Source organism: Gopherus flavomarginatus, chromosome 6 (genome assembly GCF_025201925.1).
Source record: "Gopherus flavomarginatus isolate rGopFla2 chromosome 6, rGopFla2.mat.asm, whole genome shotgun sequence".
NCBI classification, from domain to species: Eukaryota; Metazoa; Chordata; order Testudines; family Testudinidae; genus Gopherus; species Gopherus flavomarginatus.
The window spans coordinates 98,407,243-98,433,902 of record NC_066622.1 but is presented as its reverse complement, the minus strand read 5'-3'; the positions used below and the strand labels follow the sequence as shown (position 1 = coordinate 98,433,902).

The 26,660-nt window shown below is 44.0% G+C and overlaps 1 protein-coding gene across 1 annotated transcript in view; it reads left to right on the top strand.

Annotated features, from left to right (window-relative positions):
* The window catches only part of ADAMTS14 (ADAM metallopeptidase with thrombospondin type 1 motif 14), a 95,086-nt gene extending 72,448 nt beyond the window's left edge, over positions 1 to 22,638 (top strand). The window contains exons 12-23 of the mRNA XM_050959302.1: positions 3,757 to 3,905; positions 4,999 to 5,174; positions 6,764 to 6,897; positions 7,755 to 7,878; positions 9,899 to 9,982; positions 12,491 to 12,654; positions 13,596 to 13,761; positions 16,520 to 16,652; positions 17,239 to 17,446; positions 18,501 to 18,630; positions 19,524 to 19,634; positions 22,010 to 22,638. Of these exons, the coding sequence (XP_050815259.1) occupies positions 3,757 to 3,905; positions 4,999 to 5,174; positions 6,764 to 6,897; positions 7,755 to 7,878; positions 9,899 to 9,982; positions 12,491 to 12,654; positions 13,596 to 13,761; positions 16,520 to 16,652; positions 17,239 to 17,446; positions 18,501 to 18,630; positions 19,524 to 19,634; positions 22,010 to 22,638 (2,208 nt within the window). The remainder of the gene's footprint in view (positions 1 to 3,756; positions 3,906 to 4,998; positions 5,175 to 6,763; positions 6,898 to 7,754; positions 7,879 to 9,898; positions 9,983 to 12,490; positions 12,655 to 13,595; positions 13,762 to 16,519; positions 16,653 to 17,238; positions 17,447 to 18,500; positions 18,631 to 19,523; positions 19,635 to 22,009) is intronic.
* The last annotated feature ends 4,022 nt before the right edge of the window (positions 22,639 to 26,660 follow it).

Below are 26,660 nucleotides of genomic sequence, written 5' to 3'. Positions count from 1 at the left end.
CCATGCTAAGGATTTCTTTATAATAACTCATTCATAATCATTTCCACTTATGTGTCTTTCAACATTTTCCTCACTTAAAGAAGTACAGTTATTATTGTTTTTTCTCTAATTATCCAATACATCTATGTTCAGACAAAGGCTTTTCTTCCTTACAGACCATCTGCTCCTGCTACTCGGTTCTGAAGTGAAGCCGTACTGCTTGCTAACTTTGTGATGTTACAGTTAATGCCATGTTAACAGGCTTTGATGTCATAAATTCATGAGTATGACTTCATCACAGGATCTGTCTACTTCAGAGTTTCCTATAATGTTCATTACCACAGTATGCAAGTGCCAATGAGTCAGAAAAGCAACTGGAGCATGAGATTTGATTCTTATTCAGACGTAAGGTCCCAGAGGCAATGACAGCAGAAAACTTTGCAGTTTGAAGAGGCTGCCCCCAAAATACTTATTTGAAAGGGGTGGGGGGAAATCTGGATATAAAATGTTTAGACATTGTAGGATGAAGCTTTCTATTCCACATCATACCAATATTTGAGAAGGAAATCTTTTCACAATAGATGGATGTGTTTAAAATAATGAAGAATTTCTAATAACTTTAAAATGTCACAATGATCTCACACAAGATATTGCTTTATTGAACGGCCTCTCCTTAAATGAGCCCTGTCTAGAACTTCTAAAATCAGGTTGTTAATCTGTCTGTGCACATTATATATAATGGTGGTGAAAGGTGCCGAGGCTGAAACATCTGGAGACTGAAATCCATGGTTTACCCACACAACGGGGATAGCATGTGTAGCAGTGGCATCATCCTGCCAGTGTTTCTCAACCCTGACCACGAGCTGTCGCTTCTAGAGGTGAAAGACAGTTTAGTCTCCAGACCTTTTCATTTCTCTTTCTCTCTCCTGTGGTTGCCAAAAAGGATCTAGTTGAGGGGTAGGCAACCTATGGCACGTGTGCCAAAGGTGGCACGTGAGCTGATTTTCAGTGGCACTCACACTGCCCGGGTCCTGGCCATCAGTTCGGGGGGCTCTGCATTTTAATTTAATTTTAAATAAAGCTTCTTAAACATTTAAAAAACCTTATTTAGTTTACATACAACAATAGTTTAGTTATATATTATAGACATATAGAAAGAGACCTTCTAAAAACATTAAAATGTATTACTGGCGCGTGAAACCTTGAATTAGAGTGAACAAATGAAGACTCGGCACACCACTTCTGAAAGGTTGCCGACCCCTGGTCTAGTTAGTGCAAGTTGTGGTGGTGGTTTGGGGCTATGAATCGTTGTCCACTGGGATCTGGACTGAGAGGACCAACCCATTTCAGAAAAGGCCTTTGCTGAGACAGCTCCATGTCCCTGCCTGGGCAGGATTTGAATTGGCTGACTAGATGTGAAAGCCTGTGCACTGTATCAAATTATTTGTTTTTATTACAGTAGCACCTACTGAGCAGGGTTCCATTGTGCCCAGGCGCTGTACATACACAGCCCAAGAGACAGTCCTTGCCCGAGGAACTTAACAGTCTAAATAGAGAGGAAAGACAATGGATTGCAGAGGAAACTGAGATGAAGTGACTCACCTAAGGTCATACACCTGTTTAGTGGCAGAGCTAGGAATACAGCCAATCCTGCTAAAATGCTTATTTTATTAGCATATTTGATTGTCTCCTAACATTCCTTTTCCTAGTGGTTGGGACCTTTTCAATTTGGCAAATATTTCTGGACATGGTTTGTCAAGAAGCAAGCCAACTTTTTTATAAGTTACCAAATGCCTTCAAGATAAGGCAAGTCATAGAATCAGAGAAGATTGGGGTTGGAAGAGACCTCAGGAGGTCATCTAGTACAATCCCCTGCTCAAAGCAGGGCCAGTCCCCAACTAAATCATCCCAGCCAGTCATTTTCTATTCAAAATAACATTTTCTCCTTATAGGATCAGATCCTGAAATTCACTCAGTTTTTACAGTAGCAAAATTCCCACTGATTTCAACAAGAGTTTTGCCTGCAGAAGGGCCAAGGGAGCGCTTTGGCTGAATATTCTTATTTGATATCCTATAGAACTCAAAAGTAAAAATCCAGAAAATGTAGAAAACTGCTGAATATTGAATACAAACACAGTTATCCTGCCTCATATGCAGACTACAGCGCTAATGACAGGAGTTATTGACATCATCAATGCAGTGTATGCTGGAGTTTCTGGACAGATAGAAAGTTAACAGTTGAGGGAAAGCCAAGCCATGAACCCAAAAAACAGTTTACATAAAAAAGCATCTTAAAGGGCATCTCTTGCCTATGACTCATCCAATGATGTGTGTTTGTGCATTCAACAGCTTCTAGCAAGGTTTGTGCATTCACAGGTGGTAAACTTGAACTTGTCGTCCTGTACTTTCTGCCTCTGTCTCTACAGCAGTGGGGCAAACACAGGATATTGTCATGAATAAACAGTGAAGATTGTGTTTTTCAGTTTCTCAGATACAAAGAGATGATTTAAAAAAAAACAAAACACCAAAACAAACCAGATGCAAGACCCTCAGCAGGTGTAAATCATTATAGTGAATTCAATTGAATTATGCTGTTTTACTCCAGCTGAGGATCTGGCCCTATATATTTACAACTAGAGGATATTCTTCATCAGTTTGTAACAGTTCTAAGGAAAGTCAAATTTTGGGCCTCAACTGCTTGACAATGTTCCTCTGAAGCATTATAGACTACTAGTCCTGGCCACAGAATAATTCTATGCTCTTGTGGCAAAGCCACTGGATTTGGATTGCTCCACTGTCTGTTTAAATGCAGAGCTGAGGGACACGTGCCATTCGCGCTGCAGGATCTGTGGGATACACCCTGCGGTCAGCAATAATTAGATGCAGCGTATCAAGCTCAAAACCAAAGTCAACAAAACTATGGCTCAGGTCCTGGGGTGCTGTGCTGCTACTTCACTGTTGTAATCTGGGCACGTAGCTAGCACAACCAGCCCCAGGGTGCTGGCATAATGGGTGTGGCTGGGAGAAAGGAGGCATGGCTAGGACATTTCGATATTCCTTCAGTACCCCTGGTGCTGTATGTGCCCCTTAGAACCATTGGCAACCGTAACTTAGATCAGCCTTTGCACCCCTTTCTGAACTGAGCTATGTGCTGTCTGGCTGTAGCTGAGGTTCTGGACCCAGGCAGTTTTCATGGAGACAAATCTCTGTTTTATGGGAGATTTTGTTATAACATTTATTACTGAATTTTGTGTTTGTGAAAGTGAGAAGTTTGTTGCACATGTGAGAACCAAGCATAATAGAGACAAATGCCACAGTCCTGATCTGTGATGTCCTTTGCTATATTGCTCGGACACAGAGAGCTGTACCTGTGCAGTGAACCCTGCCAATCTACTCCTAGCTGTCTTCTGAGCAGAAGTTTTACCTAATGTGATGTGAACAAATGGGAACTAGGATGAAACCACCAAACCCAGCTCACTTTCACTGGTGACCTATGTCAGGTTTTGAATTTGGCTCTCTGGAGGTGATAGGCTAGTTCATTAGTCCACTCTTTCACCCAGGCCCCCAAGACCTTTCTTTATTACTTTAAGGTTTCATGACTTCACAGTTACCACTGTCTGTCATGTCCATCTGACCAATAGGAGTGGGAGACCCAGATTCTAAACCATGTTGTTAAGCTGGGTGCCCCTATGACTATAGAATCTCTCTCCTCACTAACACTGGACAGTTATGAAGAGGCAGGTGTTCCGGTAACCCCTGTTTCTTCTCCTGTTCCAGTGGTGTTTCAAGGGTCACTGCATCTGGAAGACTTCAGAGCAGCCTTACAGCCAGGATGGCAGCTGGAGTTCCTGGTCCAAATTTGGCTCCTGCTCCAGGACATGTGGGGGTGGGGTGCGCTCCCGCAGCAGGAACTGCAACAACCCACCGTAAGTTTGGCCTTCTGCTCATTCTCTCAGTCCTTGCTGTATTGAAAGTGGCAGAGAACAAGGGCCTCCTCCTCCTGCCTCCAGTAGGTCAGTCAGAAGGAAGGTGAGGTGTTGTTCTGGACAGCTGAGTGTAAGCTGGAGAGAGGAAGGGCCATGCACTGAGTGTCAGAGCATTAAAGGGAACTCTCCTTCCCAGAGCCTAGCAAACTTTAGGGATATGCTTGTCCATCCTTTCTTTGCTTTTGTTGCTATAGATCATGGGCATCTCTTATGGTCAGATATGTAAGATGGGATTGTCAAAGGAGCCTGAGGGAATTAGGCTCTTAACTCCCATAGGATTTGTTTATCCTACTCCCTTAGTCTCCTTTGAAAATCCCAGCTGTAATCCCTAAATTTAAATGCAGAGCTACAATTCGTTTAACTCCTTCTCTTCACATGCACCTAATAGGATTGAAGCTTGACGTAATCAAACTGAGCTGGTCACCTTCCTTTAACCCAGAGGAGCACTAACAACAAAGAAGCACTGTCAAGGCAGATGGGCTTCAAATGGATCAAACTCAGCTTCTTGGCTCAGTGACCTGGTGATAGCAGCTAGCAATTATGGCAATACACGTGCACTTTGTACCACTTCATTGCTCTTATATGCTGGCAGGGGACAAGAATCCTAACGTGTGAGCCAAGTGTGCTTACATGGACTGTCAAACTAGCACAAAGTTGGTTGTGATAGGTATGGATTGTGGGCTCACCAGCTTTCACAGTTGCTTTGGTGCTTTAAATGACTAACCTAATATAAATAAGTCTTTCTGTGCAAACATGTATTTGTCCTTTAACATGATGGTAGTCTGGACTGGAATGTGGGGAAAGTCAGTCGAGTGAAGAGGAAAAAGTATTTCACGGAGACCTATGGACAGTGTTTCTAGAGTTAAAGTTTTCATGAGACCTCATGCCATTGTACTAGAACATCCAGGCTTCAGAGAGGCAGTCATGAAAGCCTCCCTCACACACGATCTGAAGTAGGACTGTGCTGCATCAGGTCTGAGTACCCCTTTCTGAAATAGTTTCAAAATTCTTTATCCTCCTATTTATTTTCTAGTCCAGCCTATGGTGGTCGCCATTGCCCAGGTGCCATTTATGAGTACCAAGTCTGCAATACTGAAGAGTGTCGTGGACCCTATGAAGATTTCCGTGCCCAGCAGTGTTCTAAGCGTAACTCTTATTATACCCACCAGAACTCCAAACACACCTGGCTTCCTTATGAGCACCACGATGGTAAGTGGAGACAGCCCATTCGGCCAGGCAGTGCTCGTTTAGTCATCGACCGGACTTCTGTTTGGTTTGTGGGCTGCGTACATTCCCTGGGGACCATTCAGAAGAGTTTGGATAGGTTACAGTATGGCAATGAGGATAGCTCTTTCTTTGGACAGTTCTGGGATTGGTCCTGAGTTCCTTATGACCTGTATATATATTTTTTCCTTGCTATTGGAATGACACTGCTGCCACTGTTGGCCTACTGTAGTGGCTCCTACAGGTGTATGTGATTATGCCTTTCACATTGCAAGGACACTATCAAAGACCCCTGCACTCAGCTGTCATTTAAAGAGAAAAAACTGAATTGGGTTTTATGTGACATCTTTCATGCTTGTATGATCTCAGTGCTCTTTAAAGAGAAAAGCTTCATATTTCATCACCAGCCCTTCAGGTTCCCAAAAATCACTTTCCCTTACCTACAGAAGCCTATGCTGAGGGTTTCCATCGCGAGCACTAAGAACATCACAAGCACCTGAAATAGAGCAGGAAAATGCTCTTTGTATTATATGTGATATTGTCAATAATTGCAGGGGAAATAAAACCTCTGCACCTGGATCCAGGCAAGCAAGAGGAGCAAAACTGATTTTCATGTGCCACTCGTATTTGTTAATGCAGCCCATAAGTTGCGCCTCTGACCTGCATCAGAGCTGGGGATAGTGAAGACAAGCCAACAGAATCAGAGCGCCATAAGCAGTGCTCTGATATCTCCCCCACTGTCTTCCACCAATAGGAATTTTTGATGCAGGAGAGAATATGCTGTTTGTTTTAAACATAAATTTATCTATCTGCACTTTTTTTAGGTTGGATTTTTGTCACTGTTTTACAATCTTTTCATAATGCCGTGTTGCTTTACACAGCTGGATGATATGTTGTATTTGTAGCTGTTGTGGGACAAATTCTGTCCTCAGATATGCACAACTCTCATTGAATTAAAGGAATCAAGTGATTCTGTAGTGTACGTCTACCTCGCTATAACACTGTCCTTGGGAGCCAAAAAATCTTACCGCGTTACAGGTGAAACCATGTTATATTGAACTTGCTTTGATCCACTGGAGTGCGCAGCCCCACCCCCCTAGAGCACTGCTTTACTGAGTTGTATCCAAATTCGTGTTATATTGAGTGGTGTTATATCGAGGTAGCGGTGTACCAGCTGACTCAATGTGTTTGCAGTTGCGAGGATGTCAAAGGGACTTGCACGTGCATATCTGCAGGCAGAATTTGGTGTTTCACTACATAAACAATCATTTCAGATTTCAACAAAGAATGAAAACAGCTTGCCCAATCCATGTACTTTTTAGATCATTTAATTTACTCTGCCAGAGTCAAATCTTAATATGTTGTGGATAATATCCACCTCCCTAAGTTTGTTGTACGAGAATATAGAGTACCGAATGGCAAATGTAGGAGGGACTTAGAGACAAGAAGGGAATGGCTCTTGAGAATATTCTAATTCAAGATAGCAAGTTCCTCTTATTAAGATAGTTTGTATTTTGTATTGACTCCATTGTGTTGCCATGAACATGGGTTTTTCAATGCTTATTTTGCTGCAGATGCTCAGAAGTGTGAGCTGATTTGTCAGTCAGAGGAAACAGGAGATGTGGTGTTCATGAACCAGGTGGTTCATGATGGTACCAGATGCAGCTACAGAGACCAATACAGTGCCTGTGTTCGGGGGGAGTGTGTGGTACGTATGTAACTGATCATTGGGTCTGGCAGTTTTTGCCTATTCAAATGAGAGGAAGAGAGAACAAGCATGAACATTTCTGGAGTCAGTGGAATCTTAAATGTTTTACATTTTTTATAGACTTTTCCATAGGAATCTAAAATTCCTTTCTAAACTGGGGCACTGTGTGAAGAGTAAATAAAGGTTTAGATACACTGTTATTTACCCAGGCTTCCTTGGCACTCACAATGGTAGAGAAGCTGTGTATGTGTAGGAGGCAATTCATGTGCATTCAACTAGTAATGTGGGGGAAGCTCGTTAAATATTTTCCTCCAAGTTCTGTTTTATTATGTCACACTGTTTTTATAAACAGAGAATCAAGGGTGCCAGTAGAGGAGTGGCTGATTATACTGGTGGATGGGCTAAGACTTCCATCCAAAGTTGGCATCCAAGTTTGCACAGTTCACCCCTATAGACTCTTTCTGAGGGACTTAAGGGGACTTGGAGCTACCACGTGGTGGTCAAGTGTAGCAGAGAATTGAAGCAGGACAACCCTGAAGGCTTACATTAGCCTAAAAGCTCCCTAGCACCATAAAAGAAGTAGGGCACTTGATCTCAGATCTATCTCCCATTTGTCATGGGGAGTGACTGCTAGTGAGAATGATTCACCAGCTGGCAGAGTTTTTTGTGAGGGTTTGCACTGGAAAGTCACTACCATCTTCCCCTGCCATACACATCTGCACAGCTGTCATACTGCTGTAAGACTGGAGGGGGGCCAAAGCCCAGGACAAGCTACGAGGTATGATACCTGCCTTGAATTTTGAGGCTCTACATATGTGACCTTTTTAAACTCTCTTTCTCTTCCTCTTTGGTGACAGCATGTTGGATGTGACAAGGAAATTGGCTCTTTGAAGCAGGATGACAAGTGTGGTGTTTGCGGGGGTGACAATTCCCACTGCCGGACGGTGAAAGGGACTTTCATCAAATCCCCAAAGCAGCCAGGTGAGAGTCTGGCCTGGGAGTAGTGGAAGAGTATTCATATTTTGGAAGTGATTGCTTTAATGTACCTTTGCATGTAACAAATATTATCCATCTGTGGGCTAAAACCTACTCTTAGTTCTGCCTGTGTAAACCTATTCTAGAGTATCTCTGTTGAAGTCCATTGGAATTACTACAGATATACACAGGTGTTGCTGAAATGAGAATTTGGCCCTACAGATATACGTACAACTACATCTCATAGTTTATCATCAGTAGTAGTAGTATTTATTTGTATTATCATAAGGTCTAGGAGCCCTAGTCATGGACGAGGACCCCATTGTGAGAAGCACAGTACAAACACAGAACAGGAAGGTTAGAGCGATATTGCTGCTGAAATGAAGGCCATGTCTTTCTAGCCAGAAGTGTATCCACAGGCTCAGAATGCTTGCTTATGTTGCCTCTGGCCAACTGCACATCACTTAACAGGCTATTACATACAGGTTTTGCATTTTGAAATTAAAACAAAATACTGAGAAAGAAGACTAGACCTTTGTCTTACTCTGCAGACCTTTGGCAAACAAAATGAAAGTCCAGAAACTTGATGTCCAAGTGCTCGTTGTGTGCTCAGATATGAGGGTCATCAGGTAGTGTATCTTTACTGACTTCATTGGTGCTCTGCTGGTTGATATTATCTAAGGATGTGCCCTCTATAACTGCCAAAGTGATAGCTCCCAGCTGTGCTTGGTCTTCTGTTGATTGAGCAAGGACCCAATCATTTAGTCAGTTAATTACAACAGCTTATTTATGGTATCTATTTCTTTCTGCCTATCTATTAGCTGGCTATTTATATGATTCAAGCTATTGCATCACCAGGCTAGACCGAGGCAATGCACTGTAGGAGAAGACTACCCAGAAGTTACAGTTGTTACAGCACACAGTGGATTACCTGCTAAACTGCACAAACTGGCACAACTATATCACACCGCTGCTTTTCCCTTTGTGCCAGAGGCCTGATCCAAAGACCATTGATATCAGTGGAAGAAGTCCCTTTTCACTTCAGTGGGGCTTGGATCAGGCCCTGTTTGCCTATTGAGTTCAAGGTTGTGGGCCTCATCTACAAAGCCCTTGATGTACTGGGGCCAGGCTATCACAGTAACTGCTTCCCTGTCTGCACCCACATATGGCAGCTTCATTTAGCTGATAGAGTCCAGGGCGTACCTTGTGAAGGTTATGGAACTTGCTTGTGTTGTAGATCAATCAGCCTGAGCTCCCAACCTTGCCAACTTCAGTGCATGTTGTAAGACATACATCCCATGTAGGTGTTTTGCTAACAGATGGGTGGGATCACACTGATGCCACTTGGAGTCTGACCCCTCAAGACTACGAAGGAAGTCAGAAATGAGAGAGCTTTGCTGAGGGCAGCCCTTTGCATAAGAGTAGTCAAGATACTACAGTATCTTTAGCAATCCATGTGAAAATAATGTCTGTCTCTTTACCTAATCTCTCACAGGGGTTAGGAGTAGGACAAAGTAGTGGAAAGGCAAGAGCCTTTCTAGAGAAACGTGGTGTTGCAAGAAGGGAGAGATGTGATAGGAGCAAGGAAGAGTGCAGGGGGTAGCCACGGAATGCTGGGAACCTGACCAGGAGATGAGAAGGATCATGCAATACTTTTGCAGGGGTAGGATTATCAGAAAGAGAAAGATAGGAAGCTGGAAGGCTCTCATTGAAGTAAGATTTAGAAAGAAGAAGAGGAGCCAGGAGGCTCTTAGGCAAATCTTGGGGAGGTTTCAGGAGGAAAAAACAGGGAGTTATGAGAGAACTGCAGAATGAGAGGGCAAACAACTCATGTTCATGTACATTCCAGATAAGAATCCACATTTTTGGATGATTATCTGAATTGAATCACTGGATCTTATGAATTTGACCCATAGTTAATAAAAACCTGTGGTTTCAAAACCTAGTGGCACTGTTCCACAGAATCTAAACTTGCCTGCTTTGCTATCAGTTTTTTGAGAATGCTTTACTTTTGTTTAATTTTCAGTGGGTGTTTTGAAAATGTTTGAGATTCCGGCTGGGGCCAGATACATTCAGATAGAAGAGATGGAGCCGGCCTCCCATAGCATTGGTGAGTACTGAACAACCAGAGAGCACAGACAGACTCAGAGATGGGTATTAGCCAGTTTGGCCTAGTGTTGATTAATCAAAGCTTTCAGGCTTGGGTTATCTAAAATAGATGTGGTAGTCACACTTTCAAAATGTGTATGGAAGTGCAAAGGGGCAGTTGCATGCACAAAATATTCAAGTGCATGGATAAAATGGGAAACTGAGTGCAAAAGGCTGATTTATCACCCAGATCCCAGTGAAATGAGTAGCCCTTAGCCCACTTCCTTGCATAAAAGTCAGAGAACAACAACATTTGTTCTTACACAGAACTAGCAGACAATTTAGCCGGTTCTGTGGGAATATCAGTTGCTGCTTAGGAGGAGCCTTGGAATGGAATAGCAGTGGGTGGTGAAGAATTGAACTGTTTTGGCAGAACTGGGTATGTGTGCTCAGGAGTGGAATTGCAAGGCGTGTTCCATGTCAGAATTGAGGTATGTTGGCAGAGCTGGGAGCAGGAGGCCAAAGAATTTGTACAACATTTGCCTTTGTTCATGGCTGGCACTAGCCAATGATTCCATTCTGTCACTTCCATGAGCACTAACAGTCAGCTGAAAAAAAAGAAAATGTAGAGTCCTGGGGCCAAATCCTTGGGACAGAGGAAGGATGTTAAGGGGCAACCTTAAAATCCATCCTACTCCACCCAGTCCTGTGGCTGCTGGGTGCCAAGTATGTCATGAGTTGCATCTAAGAACATCTTCATGGCTGTTCTAAGCTGCACTGGCTGGTAATGGCTCCCAAGGGACCTTACAACAACTGGGGATTGGCTAGATAGAGCAGCTCCTCAGCCACTCCTGTCTATACCAGGAGCATAGGGGATAGTGTAGGAGCTGCTGTGCTGGCCCTAGGCCACTTGAGGATTTCTCCACACTGGGGGAAGCCCGTGTATCTGGTTAAGCCAGATTAACAGCCCCTTTGTGCTGCTAGAACAGGGCCAGGGAGGCACAGCAGGGCAACATCCTGGCCTTTAAAGTCTTCTATAGAGTGATCCTTCTGTTTCTCTTACTCTGCACTGTTTAAAAGCACATTGGAGTGAGTGGGTATTTGTGTGTGCGCATATGATTGAGAGAGAAAGTTACTTGAAAATGACGAAGTAGTTAAGCTGGAGTAGCTGCTTCCCAGCCTCTTGCATCTCAATTTGCAGCTCTCCTCTGCTGTCTCCAAAATCCTTCTTAGTGAACCTTCCAGTGAAGCTGGCTGTGTGATCCTGTAGTGAGAATTCACACAATGCTCCTCTGTGTGAGGTATATTCTCAGAGGGCTGGGTCTTGAAGCCAAATCTCTTTCAGACATAGGAAGGGTGTGTATGTGTCTGTATGTTTTCTTTCTGCTCAGAAGACCATTAATTCAAAGGATGAGTAGGAATGTCAGGGGGATTGGTCTGTCTTGATCAGCCCTACACGCACATGCCTGTTCATTCAGTGGAATGTATTCAGGCTCTTCCATGAGCAGCTGCTCACAGCCTTGTTCTCTGCACTGCAGACACAAGCCCCACAACGATGTATTTTCTTTAGAAGGGCAGAAAAGGGACACTTTCATCTGCCTGCATATTCCCTCGAATTCTGGGCCTGAGGCCTCTGCCAGTGCCTCTCAGTTCCAACAAGCAATACTGCTATTCCAGTCCTGGGCCTTACACAGCTCTGCCAGTACATCTCACTCTTGACCTACAGCACCTCTGCTATCTCTTTTTTGGGCCTCCCTGTACACAGATTCCTAGGGGTGTTATCTTAAATGGTCGGTTTGTGATGTGGGCAAACCCATTTCACTTGCCATTTAAGCTACTATTTGAGCCCAGATGTTTTTCTGTAAAGACCTAGTGCATTAACCCATGGCACAGTCCAGGCCTGCAGTCTCGTCCGTGAATAACATTATTTTTACCTTTCTGGCAGAAGATTAGATCACAATCGAAAGACTAATAGGACTTGCTTTGCTTACAGTCAGTAGTATACAATTGTTAATACACCTCTACCCTGATATAACTTGACCCCATAAAACACGAATTCGGATATAACGTGGTAAAGCAGTGCTTTATAGGGGAGGGGCTGCACACTCTGGCGGATCAAAGCAAGTTCGATATAACACAGTTTTACCTATAAAGTGGTGAGATTTTTTGGCTCCTGAGGACAGCATTATATTGGGTAGAGGTGTATATAGGGCCAGAGTTGCAGGTGCTATTTTGGCACCTAAACAAGAGCCAGATTTTTAATTGCTCAGCTCCCAGCTGCTCCCACTGTGATACTTAATGGCTGGATTTTCAAAAGACCAACCAGCTGAGCCCAAATTCTGAGATCTTTTTTATGAATATCTGGTCTGTAATGAGGAATATTTTCACCATGAAGGTCTATTCATACAATTCTCATCCTTAGGGATTTCTTCTGGTCAGTTAAATTCCCATGCATTATGCTCACAATTCATTTTTCTGTCCCTAAAGGTCTTTAGCAGGGGAAAATTACTTTGTGAACTTCTTTTCCCAGCTGTTAAGAATCAAGCTACTGGAAACTTCATCCTTAATGCCAAAGACAAGGAAGCCAAAAGCAAAACCTTCATTGAGATGGGCTTGGAGTGGGAATACACAATCGAGAATGGCAAGGAGAGCTTGAAAACCAGCGGCCCCCTGCATGAAGCAATCAGTGTGCTGGTGAGTCACACTGTCTTGTCCTCAGGAGATGTGATGGGCACAATCATTCACTGAAGCAGAGCACACAGTGAAATCACTGTTGCAAATGCTAGAAAAGCCTGATATACAATGTAGAATGGAATGGCGGAATTTCATAGTGGAAGGACATATGGCGTAAATGCCACAAAACTCTTAAAAGTTATTTTAAAAAATGAAATTAACTAGCCATAATCTAATAGCGATTAAAATACTTCAGGACGTGCAGAAATACGCTACGAATGCACTTCTCAGAACCCTGAATGTTTTTGACCTTGCATCTGACAAAGTATCAAGGCATACGACCATAGCCTACCATACACACCCAGTTCTGGCTTATCCCAGCATTAACGAGTTCTAGATTCCCCATGCCTCAGTGGAAGAAAAGCTCATCCTCCCTGCCCTGCAATGTCTTAGAATATGTGTTCACTTATTGGTATAGAGTGTTACAAACAACACTTCTATGCCTCCTTGTATTTCTAAAATTATAGTACAGTTTTCTATTTATGCAGATAAGGTAGAAAGTTCTGTGTATGAAGTCTAGAGTTTGAACATATATTTTGATATGTCATAGGCATTTTCTGCACATGTACAGTGGTCCAATACAGAGTATGTTCTGTGAGTATTTTAGAATCCTTCCAGTCATTTTAGATTAATTGAAATATTTTGAATGGATCAAGAGTTCTTCATGTTAACTAAAAGTTTTCTCTTTTCTATCTGTGGTATTTGTTTAATTTCTTTCCTATTACTTTCTTCTTCTTTCTTTTCTTCTACTTTTCATGTTATGTGTCTACATGCTACATTGTCATTGTTTGCATCCTCTTTAATTCCTCTCCTCCTTCCCCTCTCACCCTTTCCCACAATTTCATTCTCTTTCTCTCTTCTTTGCTCCCTCTACACTGCCTTTGTTCTTTCTCTGATTCCAGGTTATCCCACAGGAAGATGAGTCGAAGAGCAGCCTGATGTATAAGTACATTATCCATGAAGACCTGCTGCCGGTGATTGGCAACAATAATGTCCTTCTTGAAGAGACGGATTCCTATGAGTGGGCCCTCAAGAGCTGGTCTCAGTGCTCAAAGGCTTGCGGAGGAGGTCTGTTTCTCTTTTATGTGTCTGTTAAGCTGTAGTACATGGTCACATATATGTCGTGCTCAGATTTTTTGGACCTGTAGGGCAGTGTGAGTCAAAGTAGACCTCTGAGTTTTAGATATCCATATACCTTAATTACCTAATTCTCTATTCTTTAGCAATTCCAAGCCTTAAGTTCCAGGATGCTTGGGGAGCCAATCTAACTTCCTTTGGCAGTACTCTGATATACTGCTTTCTTTGGGAGTCTGGTTTGACGCATCATCTGATTCTCTCATTTGCTTAAGATTTCTGTGGCTTCTTAAAACCTGGGATTTCTGAGATGGTAATTTGAGTGTCACAGGGAGATTGGCCCCTTTAGGAGCTTTTGGAGTGGTCCAATGCACTTGCGATATGTCAGCTGCTTCCCAGTTGGATTTTAAGAGATGGGACCTGGGCCATATAAGTGGAAGAGCCTAACAACAGACCAGGTCAATCTGGGGATTGGAAGGTGAGAGCTGTCAGAGATCAGCAATCTGGAGGATTGTCTCCAGGGAAAGCTGAAAAGAAGGAGGGCTAGTTTGCTGACTTTTCAGCCTCCCAGCACTGGCTCTCTGGCTAAGGAAAGGGCTGAGGGCCAGGAAGCCAATGGAGGGGCTAGCCTGCTGAGCTTCCTGGGCCAGAGAGTTTCCATCTCTGCCAGAAAAGGCTGGAAAGGGCTGAAGGCTGAGAGCAGCAGAGAGAGATAGCTGCTGGCTCACTGAGCCGGAGAGCTGAGCTGGAGAGCCAGAAGAGGACTAAAGATTGGGGGAGGCATGGTGAGAGACAGTGGAGCCATACTAGAAAGGCGAGCGTGGTGAGAGATGTTGGAGCTGTACCAGAGAACCTGAGTATGGTGAGAGATGATGGGGCCATACTTAGTGTATTCATAGACTATTGGGACTTGGAAACTAACTGTACTATTTGGACTGTGCTGGGGAATTCTGGATTATGGTTGTGGGACTGTTGTTATGGTTTATGTGCACAGAGCTTTATTGGGCAATAAACTAACCCTGCAAAGGCTGGGTATCCTTAGAAAGTCTTTGTGGACTATTTCTGAGATGATCCACTGAAGGGGAAACAGGCATGTGCCCGGGATGTGCTGCGGCATGACGCTGGGGGGCACCCTAAGGGGCTGCCCCATGACAGTTATAAAGACCCTTGCAATTATTGCAGAACATTCTCTGATGCAGCTCTACTCCAAACGCACAATGTCATATTTTTCAACATTCTTTTTTAATGATACCTGCAGAAGTTTGAGTGGATATCTTTTGTGCACACAGCATAGGTAATTGTGCACACAGGTGCCATTTTTTATGTTTGAATGCTGGTTTTGCACAATTAGAAGGTGCACTAGCAATTTTTGTAATCTCAGTTAAGGAGGATTCCTGAAAATGTAACCAGGGGGTCTTTAAGTCAGGTTTCTGCAGCTTTGCTTAAAAGCACAGACCCAGGCGCTATACAAATGAGAATCATCTCACTGTTATTCTTACAGATTTGGGGAAGGGCCTAATCATAGGAACTTATAGAAATAGAAAGGCCTGTAAGACCCAGTAGCACTTCCACCTGTTATTGCTGGTTTGTTCCCGCCGGTACCTGAGTCATTCTCTACACTGAGGAACAGGAAGTGTGTGTGTCTGTGTGCAGATTCTGGGGTGCTTGTTACGCAAATGAATGGATAAGATGCCACACTTACACAAGTTACAAATCCTTATAGCACCCGTTTCAAGGCGGGTGAAATCATCATAATTATGGAGCAAATAAATGTAAACTCTATCCAGAGCACTGAAATAAATCAGTTTTTAAAAGGCAAAGCAGATCTGATGGCTCCATCTTGTTCTCATTTCCTTGTAACTGTGATTTTTTTAAAATAAATATTGGCATATGGGAAGGTTTTCAGGGACTGGCAGGGATGGAACTGAAATCCTTGTTTTAGCTACAAGTTGCTGCAATATGACCTTCTCTTGTACGTGCTCCACCAATGAACACAATCCTGACATGGAGGGATCAACCTCTAGGAGAGTGAATGGAAGCTCATGCTTCAGGCTAGCTTAGCCCAGATCTGGTCTTTTTCCAAGCAAATGTGACCAGTGTGCCAAATTCTAACAACATTTTGGGGCTCTTTTGTGATGTGGATTCTTTTCTTTTCCATCAGGGGAAGTAAGCTCCAAGTGAGGTCCATCAAACTCTTTTCAATAGTCACAAAATGCACCAGAGCTCAGAGGCTCTTCTGCTAAGTCCCCTTTGTCATCCCTTAGGGACCTTATGGCAGTGGCCTAAATTAGAGCTACTCCCTTGCACACTCACCCTGTGTCTGAGCAAAATTTGGATGCAGTCAGAATGCAATCTGGAATCTGGTCCTAGTTTTTGCAGAGATGAAGTGGCATTTCCCATTGGCTGCATAGCAGCCAGCAACTATATGGGTCAGGCAGGAAGATGGGAATGACTGGGGAATGACTTGAGTAGCAATATCTCACCACCACCTCCTTGTTGACTGCAAATATATTTGGTGCCTTTGTGTGTTTGTGTGTGTACAGCCTACAGTAAGTATTGTCTGGCTGCATTATGGCCCCTTGTATGACATGCTGAACTCCATAGTTGGAGTGCAAAGTCATAGCAGAAAAGCAAGAGGAGCTAGTTAGGGGGATCCAACTAATGGTCATCAAGGTGGAGTTCCAAACTAAATTGTTTCTATACTAGTGATTCCTTTACTCCCTGTGTATTTTTCTTTCTGTGGTTCCTTCAGGCATCCAGTACACCAAGTATGGCTGTCGGAGGAAAAGCGATAACCGGATGGTGCATCGGAACTTCTGCGATAATGGCAAGAAACCCAAGCCAATCCGGAGGCGATGTAACCCACAGGAGTGCTCCCAGCCAGTGTGAGTTCTCCCCCCTACGATCATGACACTCTGCTGTGCCTGCAGGAAGGGGCTCAGGGTTAAGGCCGGAGGCTCTGGTCATTTTCATTATTTGAAAATTGTAGTTTTCTTTTAACCCCCCTGAAAAGTATAAAATCTTGGTGACCCAGTACTGTCCAAATAAGGCAGGGACATGTGCGAAGGAACTGACAATGACTTAAATCATGGAAGGCATAACCATTCCTAATGGGTTATGCAGGCTGTCGTAGAGGGACCAAGACAAACTTGCCATTGTTTGGCCTACTGGAGTCCAACACATTAGATCAGCACAAAACCCAACTGTAAGGCTCAGAGAGACAGGTTCTCAGCTTCTGTAAATCAGGTAGCTCCACTGAGTTCAGTAGAGTTGTCCTGGTTGACACCTGCTGAGGATTTGCTCCTTAATCTGACGTCTATGCTACAGCTAGGAATATGAGCTTCCAGATCTTTTCCAAAGACTCTCAATCTGTGATCTCAAAGCTTCAGAAAGATAAGCCAATCAGAATCTGAAAAAGTCCAAATATTCTCCCCCTCAACCTGTTGACAGTGCTGTATTTTAATGATTCAGCTGGATGGCAGATGAATGGGGAGCCTGCAGCAAGTCCTGTGGCAAGCTGGGAGTTCAGATAAGGGTGGTGCAGTGTGTCCAGCACCTCCTGAATGGCACGAACCGGACGGTACACACCAAATACTGCACAGGAGATCGACCAGATACACGCAGGCCCTGCAGCCGCTTGCCCTGTCCAACCCAATGGAGGACAGGAGCCTGGTCCCAGGTGCGTGAGCTCAGGTTCTGCAATGCATACGATGTTGGGACATAGTAAAGCTTTTATTCCGCAGATCTGTAGATCTGTAATTAGTTGTTACCTGATTCAAAAACTCGAGAAAGCATGATCATCATACATCTTGGGAGCCAGCTGGCATGCAAAAGAACCTGCTTCACTACTATGGAAAACTCACCAATCTTGGGTGATTGGTGGCCAGTGGCCATGCTGAATAGCTGGGGGTTAGCACTGAAACCTCTCTTATTCTGGTGGGAGCTGAGAGCGTTTTCACAGTCAGGAGGATAATTTTATACAGCACTCACAGTATAACATTATCCAGAGATATATTTCATTCTAAGTGCCTGAGTCAAAGCCCAGTGAAGTCAATAGGAAGATTTCTGTTGAATTCCTTGGGCTTTGGATCAGGCCCTAGAGAACAAGGCCTGTGGGAGGACCACATTTGTTATGGGTTAATGTAAATCACCTAGACAGCAAATGAATTCTATAGTGAACTAGATAATGACATAGACGGCTGCTGACATTATTGTTTGGGTTTGTAGAAAGACAAGAGAAAAGTAGCTTTCTGTGTAGTCCTTTTAGAGGCAGACAGGGATGTGTATATGTGGGCATGGTAATGCCTCTGTCCAGCCAAGAAGAAAGCTAAGACATTAGTGGCAGAGTAGGGATGGAAGATTTTGGGGGCCAGTGGTATTATACTTAGGGGGAAATGCTTGGTATGTAATTCACTTCAGTGCATTTGAGAAGCCAAACCTTTCATTTCCAGAAGTACCTTTATGATATAGAGATGAAAGTCATTCTCAAGTTGGAAGGTTACGCAGTATCCAACCAAGGGAACAAATTTCACCAGAGCTGGGGAGATCTCTATCCATTGGTCTGAATACTAATTTGTGTGTATTTATATACATAGTCTTGCGCATGTGCACACACACACAGAGTTCTTTTTGAAGCCCCTTGTACCATGAGGTGCATTTCGATGTCTCTGTCCCTGCTTTTCCCCCCGGCACTGATAGGTGTACTTTTTCCCCTCCTTGATGATTTGTCACAGTGCTCAGTCAGCTGTGGAGAAGGCATCCAGCAGCGCCAGGTGGTGTGCAAGGCCAGTGACAATAGCATTGGGCAATGTGAAGATGAGAAACCAGAGACTGTTCAAGTCTGCAAAATGGCAGTGTGCCCAGGTGAGAGGAGCTGAAATGTCGCTGGAGCAGACTCTCCTAGAGTCAGTCATGGAATCAAATTGAGAAACGGTCAGTGGTGTGGTACAAGTTGAACTTCTTTGCATGGAGATCTATTCTACTGATGTGTAAGGCTATGGAAGGTGATGTAGTTTACATGCCGAGGAGCAGAAGAAGGTGTTATAAGATATAAGTTAAGGATTCAGGTTGTTCCTGAAAATCCACTTCCATAGATACAGGTATTCACATATTCCCATTCGCTTCAATTTAAAACAGCCGTCTTGGTAGAGTACCTGTGCTGCGCTGCTAACTGTACTAGTCAGTAAGCCCTGATGTTCCATCAGCTTCAGGGGAATGCTAATGACACAATGGCAACACAGCTGAAGTGACCTTGAGGACCAGCAGGGAAAAACGTTAACAGACAAGACCGACATTTCCGAAATGTACAGCACTCCTGGCCTTTCCAGTTTTTGTCCTTTCTTTAGGACCAGAGCTCGTGTAAACTTTTCTGATGGTGTTACGATGTGTGAATAATTGATGATTAAGGTGAGACCATCAAATTTATTTTAATCTTTGGCCAAGATTTTTAACAGTGGTTTTGGATGCCTCGGTTTTGGGTGCCCAATCTAAGATTCCTTACAGGGGCTTAATTTGCAGAAAGCTGAGCACCTGCTCTCAGAAAATCAGGTCCCTTTTTAAGGTGGCTCAGGTTGCATACCCAAAAATTGAGGCACCCCAAAACCCTTGTTACTTTAAAAAATCTTGATGTGTGTCTCTAGAAGACAAGGGCTAGTGCAAGGAACCCTCCCCACCATACCTACTCTCAGATTCTTTTGGAAATGCCTCTGTTGGGCTAATCTTTATGCCTAAACTTTCTGGCCTTGATCTACCTACAGGAAAGCTACCAAGTATTGCAGCAAACGCAGACACCAGTGATCATGTGACTCCGAAAGTACAGTGGGTACCCCAGGATGGGCCCAAAAATCCTGTTAACAAGATATCTTCAAGTAAGTTTTCCTTCTTCCTAAGTTTGTCTCTAGGAGCAGAACTCTCTTTACCTGCATTACTCAGGAAGGGATTCTGCTGTTAAATGTTTACAAGCTGCCTTCTTCCTCTTCCGTGACTGAAGTGGAAATAACTTAATGGAGGACACCATTTTTTGAAGGTTAGTGGAGGGAGACTTTTCTCAAAGGGAGATCAAAAGGTTAAAGCCCCATAACGGACACCAGAGGAGAATACAAACTTAGCTTGGTTGCAGTCTGAAGTTATGAAATGCTACCATGCTAAGATGGGTGTGCTGGGAAGTGCCCCACCACCTTCCTATTTCATGTGTAGTGAGATTGAAGTTAGACCACTAGCACTGTTCTTTGTCCTTCCCTAAAGTCTGCATTCAGCACTCACCTGAGCTGCTTGTTCAGAAACCAGACCTTTGCGGTACTCTGTTCAAGTGTTGTAGGTTCCCTTCTCTGTTTCTTCCCTTGCCATCCTCCCTGCTCCCTTCTGTGGGTTTTGCAGTTGGAGAATGACCCAAACTCTTTTCTGACTCTTTCGCTTGACAATTAAACAAGTTACTGAGGTTTCACTTTTGTATCTAACCCTGAAATTAGGGTGCCATCTAGTGGCCCTTGATACACAGTTGCAAGGATTTTCGTAGTGTCGAGGGGTAGCCATGTTAGTCTGTATCCACAAAAACAACGAGGAGTCTGGTGGCACCTTAAAGACTAACAGATTTATTTGGGCATAAGGTTTGGTGGGTAAAGAACCCGCTTCTTCAGATGCATGGAGTGAAAATTACAGATACAGGCATAAATACATATTGGCACATGAAGAGAAGGGAGTTATGTTACAAGTGAAGAACCAATGTTGAAGGCCAATTTCCAATGGCCTTCAACATTGGTTCTCCACTTGTAAGGTAATTCCTTACATACACACATGCACAAACCCCAATATTTTTTGGCAAGTGAATTCCCTTGTAAATATTGTCATTATTTTTAATGTTATTATTTTTGTAGTGGTACAAAGAGCAGTGACACGTTGGGTCAGATGGCCTTTTCCTAATCTTAGAGTTCTTGGGTTGTGTTAGGAAACTGCATAGCTACATGGACAGGGAATTTGTAACTTTTAAGTTATTTCAAATCTGACATAAGGAGGTAGTGACAGGAAGTTGTTATCATTTGATGGCCTCTCTGGATTAAGCTGATAGTCCCATTCTATTAGTGGGCAAATGTCAACATCATAACATGATTCTAACAAATGACTTTCTTATCATTTGTATCTGCTCCTGCCAAAAGTATGCTAGATTCTTGTCTAGATGTGAGGAAGACAAAGTCCCTGCCCCAGGCCTCAGTTCAGCAAGGCATTTTAACACATGCATACAGAGTAATTCTATTCAAGTCAATGGGATGTATGATAAAAATTATGCATTTTCTTAGGTACCTTGCTGTATCAGGGCTCCAAAGAAGTAGACATGAGAAGGATTAAGGGTCTGATCCAAAGCCCTTGGAATGCCTTCCATTGATTTCACTGGGCTTTGCATCAGGCCCTAAATGAACCTGGAGTCTTTAATTAGCGTCTCATCCTTAAAGATGATTCTTCCTCAGCAGCATTGAGGCCTATTGGCATGGAGGAACTTCCATGGCTGTTAATTTTACTTCTTCTGTCCTGTGGGTGAGTGGACGTCTTCAGCAGCAATGTGACTCCAGCACCTACCACTCAACGCTAACGTCATCTAGTAAAATCAAAACAACGGAGTTATTCGGTTATGTTGATTTCTAGTGACAATAGTAGCAATGTTTATAAGGCTGCATCTGGAGTCTGTAAACTCCCTCTAAAATGTTGGCCTTATTTCAACTGGTCTCCTAAAGGTGAAAGGTCCTACATCCTATTGCTAATCCCCTCAGCCAAACATTTCACCATTTTGGTTCATTTAAGAAAACATCTGTGCATGTTTGCACGTCTTGACTTTGTTAGGAGGTGGGAGTACCAAAATACTGCAGAGAAGCAAGCTGTAGCTTTGGTATGAACAGTTTATCTAATAATAATAATTAATAATTAATATTTTGGTACTTCTGTTCCACCTTTCCTTTGAGGAGCTGAGTGCTTCCAACATGCCTGAAACCAGAAAGTCAAGATGTACAGATTCAGAGAGGGTCACAGGAGAATTCACAGTTTTCAATGCTTAAATCAAGCCTTGAATTTGAAATTTGACCAATGCTAAACATAATGTAGCACCAAGTGTAATATGGCATTTTACTCTGACAGCAGCTTTATGGGATAATTTTAAACCCATGTATGCAGTGATTTTGGATTGTATTTTGTGCACATTATTATTGTACGTCCTGGTTATACTCACTAGCTTCTTTATAAATGTCTTTGTCAACAGAAGAGCCTTGCCTTGGAGACAAGTCCATATTCTGCCAGATGGAAGTTCTGGCTCGCTACTGCTCCATCCCTGGCTACCACAAACTCTGTTGTGAGTCCTGTGGCAAAAAGGTCTCCACCACCAGCGTGCCGCCCAGTGTAAACCAAGGTGCTTCAGAGACTGGAACTCATGTGGCTGCTTTCTTTCCCAGCCCAGTCACACCCCTGCCTTTTCATCCCACTGCCTGGCACCGCCCTCATAGGATACAAAGCCCAGCTGCCAAAGAGACAGACACATCCCAAGCTGCTCATGCCCAGCTGCCCAGCACGGAAGGTTCTGCTGCCCATGGAACCTCTTGGGCTAATGCTGCAACTCAATCTCAGGGCACTCCAGTCGATGATACTTCAAAAGTTGGCACCTCAAGACCACTACCTCCTAGCCGGCATGCTGCAGCAGGGCAGAGTTCTGGGGAACTCTGGGGCAGCACTGTCTTTCAATGGTTTTCTCCTGCCTTGAACAAACCTGCCGGTGTAAACAGCAAAAGCGATTCCTCTGTCCCCTCCCAGGGCGTAGCACAATGGAGAAGGCATAGTACGGGATCCGAGCAGCTGGGGAACAGTCTCAGGACCTCCTCCCCTGTTGTGACATGAAACATTTTCCCAGTGTCTCTCTTGTCGACGGTTTACATGGGCAGAGCAGCCAAGTTTCCGAGCCACTTTCGGAAACGGATGAGACACAGATTTAAAAACCAAACAGAAGGCTACCGAAAAAACGACTTCATTTTTATGACTTTTCAGCAGTGGCACTTTTTAATTCTTTATTGGAATAACGAAAAAAGATCAAATTAAAGGAAGAAACAAAAGGAAGAAGCAGCACTGGCCACTGGATTGCAAATGAACCCCAAACAGTGGCTGAGCGCGCACAGCTTTTGTAGACCACACCTGGTTACCTCAGAGAGTGGCTTGAATCAATTGGGCATTTCCTTCCAAGGTGCTACAAAGAGATTTTTCAAGCAATAAAACAAAACTCAACCGAAAGGACCGCTGACCCTCAGCTCAGTCCTCACTCACCTGCTGCTGTTATCCATGTGGCAAGGATCACAGTGGATTCTGAAATCCTGTTGGAAATGGTGCTGCAAATAGATTTTCTATTCTTAACCTCAGTGAAGAGCAGAGCAAGGGGGCAGGGGAACAGCAGGCCAGATGGACTTGTACTCTTTACGTGTAGATGGGGAGACCCAGTTTCAAAAGCAGGGTCAGGAGAGGAGCTGTCAGTATCCTGACCCAACTGGGAGAGGGATGGTACATGGCAGGGGTGTTTGGCTTCTTTGGGGCGGGGGAGGAGGGTGGGTGGTCATTGGACTGCACTGTGCTTACAACCTGTCTCCAGCTGTGTAGAGTGTCCTTTCAAGGCTGGCAGTGGTGTTTGTGTCTAGAGGTTCTACCTAGTGAGGCAATGGCAAGGACAGTCACCAGAGAAAGAGGCAGAAGTGAGGGAAGAAGTGTGGCATTACCTGCAGAGAGAACGAGGGAATTCAGTACATAAATATGTTGCAAATTCCTGTGTTTGTGAAAGAAGTATGTTGCCCTGAAGGTCCCGAGGAGAGCATCCCCTGTGTAGAACAGTTTGGTTAGCGATGTGTGGATCTGACAATGCACGTCTCTTCGTTTGAAATTTTGGCTGGGGGTATGTGTGCTTGTCCTCTAAAACTGTTCTGTAAGGTGCTGTTTTGATTCCTGCTGAGACACTGTGAGTGGGGAGGGTCCCAGAGCCCGGGTTCCAGCCCAAGCATAAACATCTACACTGCAGTTAAACAGCCCTGTGGCCTGAGCCCTGTGAGCCCCAGTCAGCTGAAACGGGCCAGCCACTGGTGTTTAATTTTAGTGTGGACATACCCATCTAGTCTGACTCTGTTCCTGCTCCCACTGAAGTCAATGACAAAACTCCCACAGGCAGGATTAAACCCAGTCAAGCAAGGTGCTGAACGTCTCCTGAGAGGGCTGACTTCCGTGGGAGTTGAGGGCTCTCAGAAGATTGCAGCTGGCGTTTGGTGCTTTGCAGGAGCCAGGCCTAATCTGGACAAGATGGATACAAATAAGACAAGACAACAGTTTGGGCAAAGGCAGGTGAGGGATCATTGCAAATGAGAATAAGGTAGGCAAATTTGCTGGAATAGTAGGTGGGTTTGAAGGCCAGGCCTGGCTTGGCAGCCAGATGTTGAGACATGAGTCCGGCTGCAAATCCGTTCTCACATTTTTCTGACATTTGTGCTTACTCTGGGCTTGCTTTTGTTCCCACTGAAATCAGTGGCAAAATTCCCTGCTGTCTTCAGTGGGAGCAGGATTGCACCCCTGTAGTTGTCACTGGTGCAGGAAAGAATGTGGGTCAGCTGATTTGCAGCATGCCCTCAGTCTCTAGACTGCAAGCCTGATGGAGTTAAGGAGTGTTCAGAGCTCAGTAAGAGTCAGATCCACCTCAAGCCTCGTGTGAAGGGCTGAGTCCAGACCTCGTCTTGACTTGGCTGCTGAGGAAGTCTAGCCCTTTGTAGGTGGTGCCCAGCATCCTGAAGGGGTGGGTCCTAGATAATCTTCCTCTTGTGTCAGAGACCAGGACGCTCACTTGCCTCAAACGGATGCTGTAAAGAGAAAGATCTTGTTGCCCCTTCTTGACCCGAGCAGCTAGTCATATTTCAGGGCCTTGGGATGTTCCAGCTGGAAGTAACAATTGATGGAGTCTAGTATTTTCTTTGCTGCAATCTTGTTTATTTACAAGGAATGTGCAAAGCCCTGTTTCTCTGATTGCAGGAGGAATCGAGAGAAAAAGGAGCATTTCCTTAGCTTACTGTCCCAAGCCTCTTTAGCCAACGGGCCCAAAAGCTTTTTCCCACTAGCTTTGTCCGGAGTCAGACTGTGCTCATAAGCTTGGCTTTCTTGCTTTTTGCGTGCCTCTCTATTCTTGTCTGTCTTCAGTTTCTGTGTGTTCTCCCCTTCTTCCCCAACTCACTCCTTCACTTACATGATCCAAAACTCCTCAGTGGGCTCTGTTGGGCCTTGTTTTAAGTGTGGTCCCTTAAATGTCTCTCAGCTATTTTAAGTGGAAGTCACATTCATATGTCAGTTTCAGTGAGGTTTTAACTCAACCCATAACAAGGTGTAATCCAGTCCGTATGCATATATTGTTGGTTAATGCTTTCAAAGCTTTAATTTTAAATGATGTGTTTGCAAGAAGAAGGGCTCTATAGTATGAATGAAGTATATATACACCAAAGTGACAAAAGGGGTAGAAATGCTCAAAAAACCCCAATAATTTGTTAAACTAATGAAATCCTTTGGGACCTTTTGGCAGGAATGGGAAGTAGTGAAAAATGGTTCGTTCTTTCTTTACTACCTCTTACATTTTCTGTTTTTTACCTTTTGCATTGGAAGGCTTGCTGTGACATTTTAGCCAAGGGCAAAAAATGCTGAGTATCTGGGTTGGTAATAGCAGCAAAGAGTTCTGTGGCACCTTGTAGACTAACAAACATATTGGAACATGAGCTTTCGTGGGTGAATACCCACTTTGTCAGATGCATGGGTTGGTAGTGACTCTCTGCACTCGCACATGTGGCTGACAAGATGGGTAGGGAACCATCTCTCGGAATCTGAGACGGGGAGGCATAGCTGGGGTGCCCACATGTTTTGGGCCTGAGTGAGGTCACTGGCAGGCACGGAACTCAGAGTCCCAGCTATATGCTTCTGAAGGCTACATTAAGTATTTAAAGGCCAGTGTAATGCTGGAGACTTAGCCCAAGAAAAGGAAGCCATGGACAGAGTGCCTAGTTGGTACGCTATGCATGCTGTATCAATAATACCTGCCTGGTCTGTTGTAGCTGATTCTGTTGTAGGGAATTTGAAGCTGTTGGAGATCAGATCAACCAATCCCTGAATGCAAACTACTTGTGACCCATTGTCCCTCAGAGACACTTTCCCAGCCCTGAGATTTACTGATATATAAAACGGGTTTAGTGAAAGCGGAAACCTGATTGGCTTACAAAGGTTCATTTACTCCAGTGCAATTTCATGTCAGACCATTGCAGACCCCTTACCAAAATGTAACAAACAAGCATTCTTAAAACTAACAACCCATGTAAGGAAACGGAGTAACAGGACGTCTGTGATAGAGGCATGCAGGTTTCTGGAACCATCATGGACCCTTTCATAGGTTTGCTGCAGACCGTGGGCCCAATTCTGGCAAGAGCTTCACCAGTGTAAATCTGGAGTAACCTAATTGATTTTAATAGAGTTACTCCAGATTTACATGGGTGTAACAAATCAGAGTCTGGCCCTTAGACGACTTCTTACTGCAAACTGCACACAACATTAGTGGCTTGTCCCTCTGATTGAAATATCATTATGAACTTCTTAAGGGAGTGCTTGAGTGTCAGTGTTTATTTATTATGCCAAAGATAATGCTTCATTTTGTGTGTTGTTTACACTTTAAAGAGCATTCTTTTCTAAGACTCTCACCTGAAGCTAACAGCTCCCACCAAGGTACATTATTTTGATGGCAACACCCACTGGGAGGAACGGGTTAGGAAATACCGCATCATCCTCCACAATTCCTGTCTGTAGCCAGTGGTCATCCCTGATCAGTATTGTAAGCAGGTTTGAGTGCCAGAATGCCAGCAGCTCCA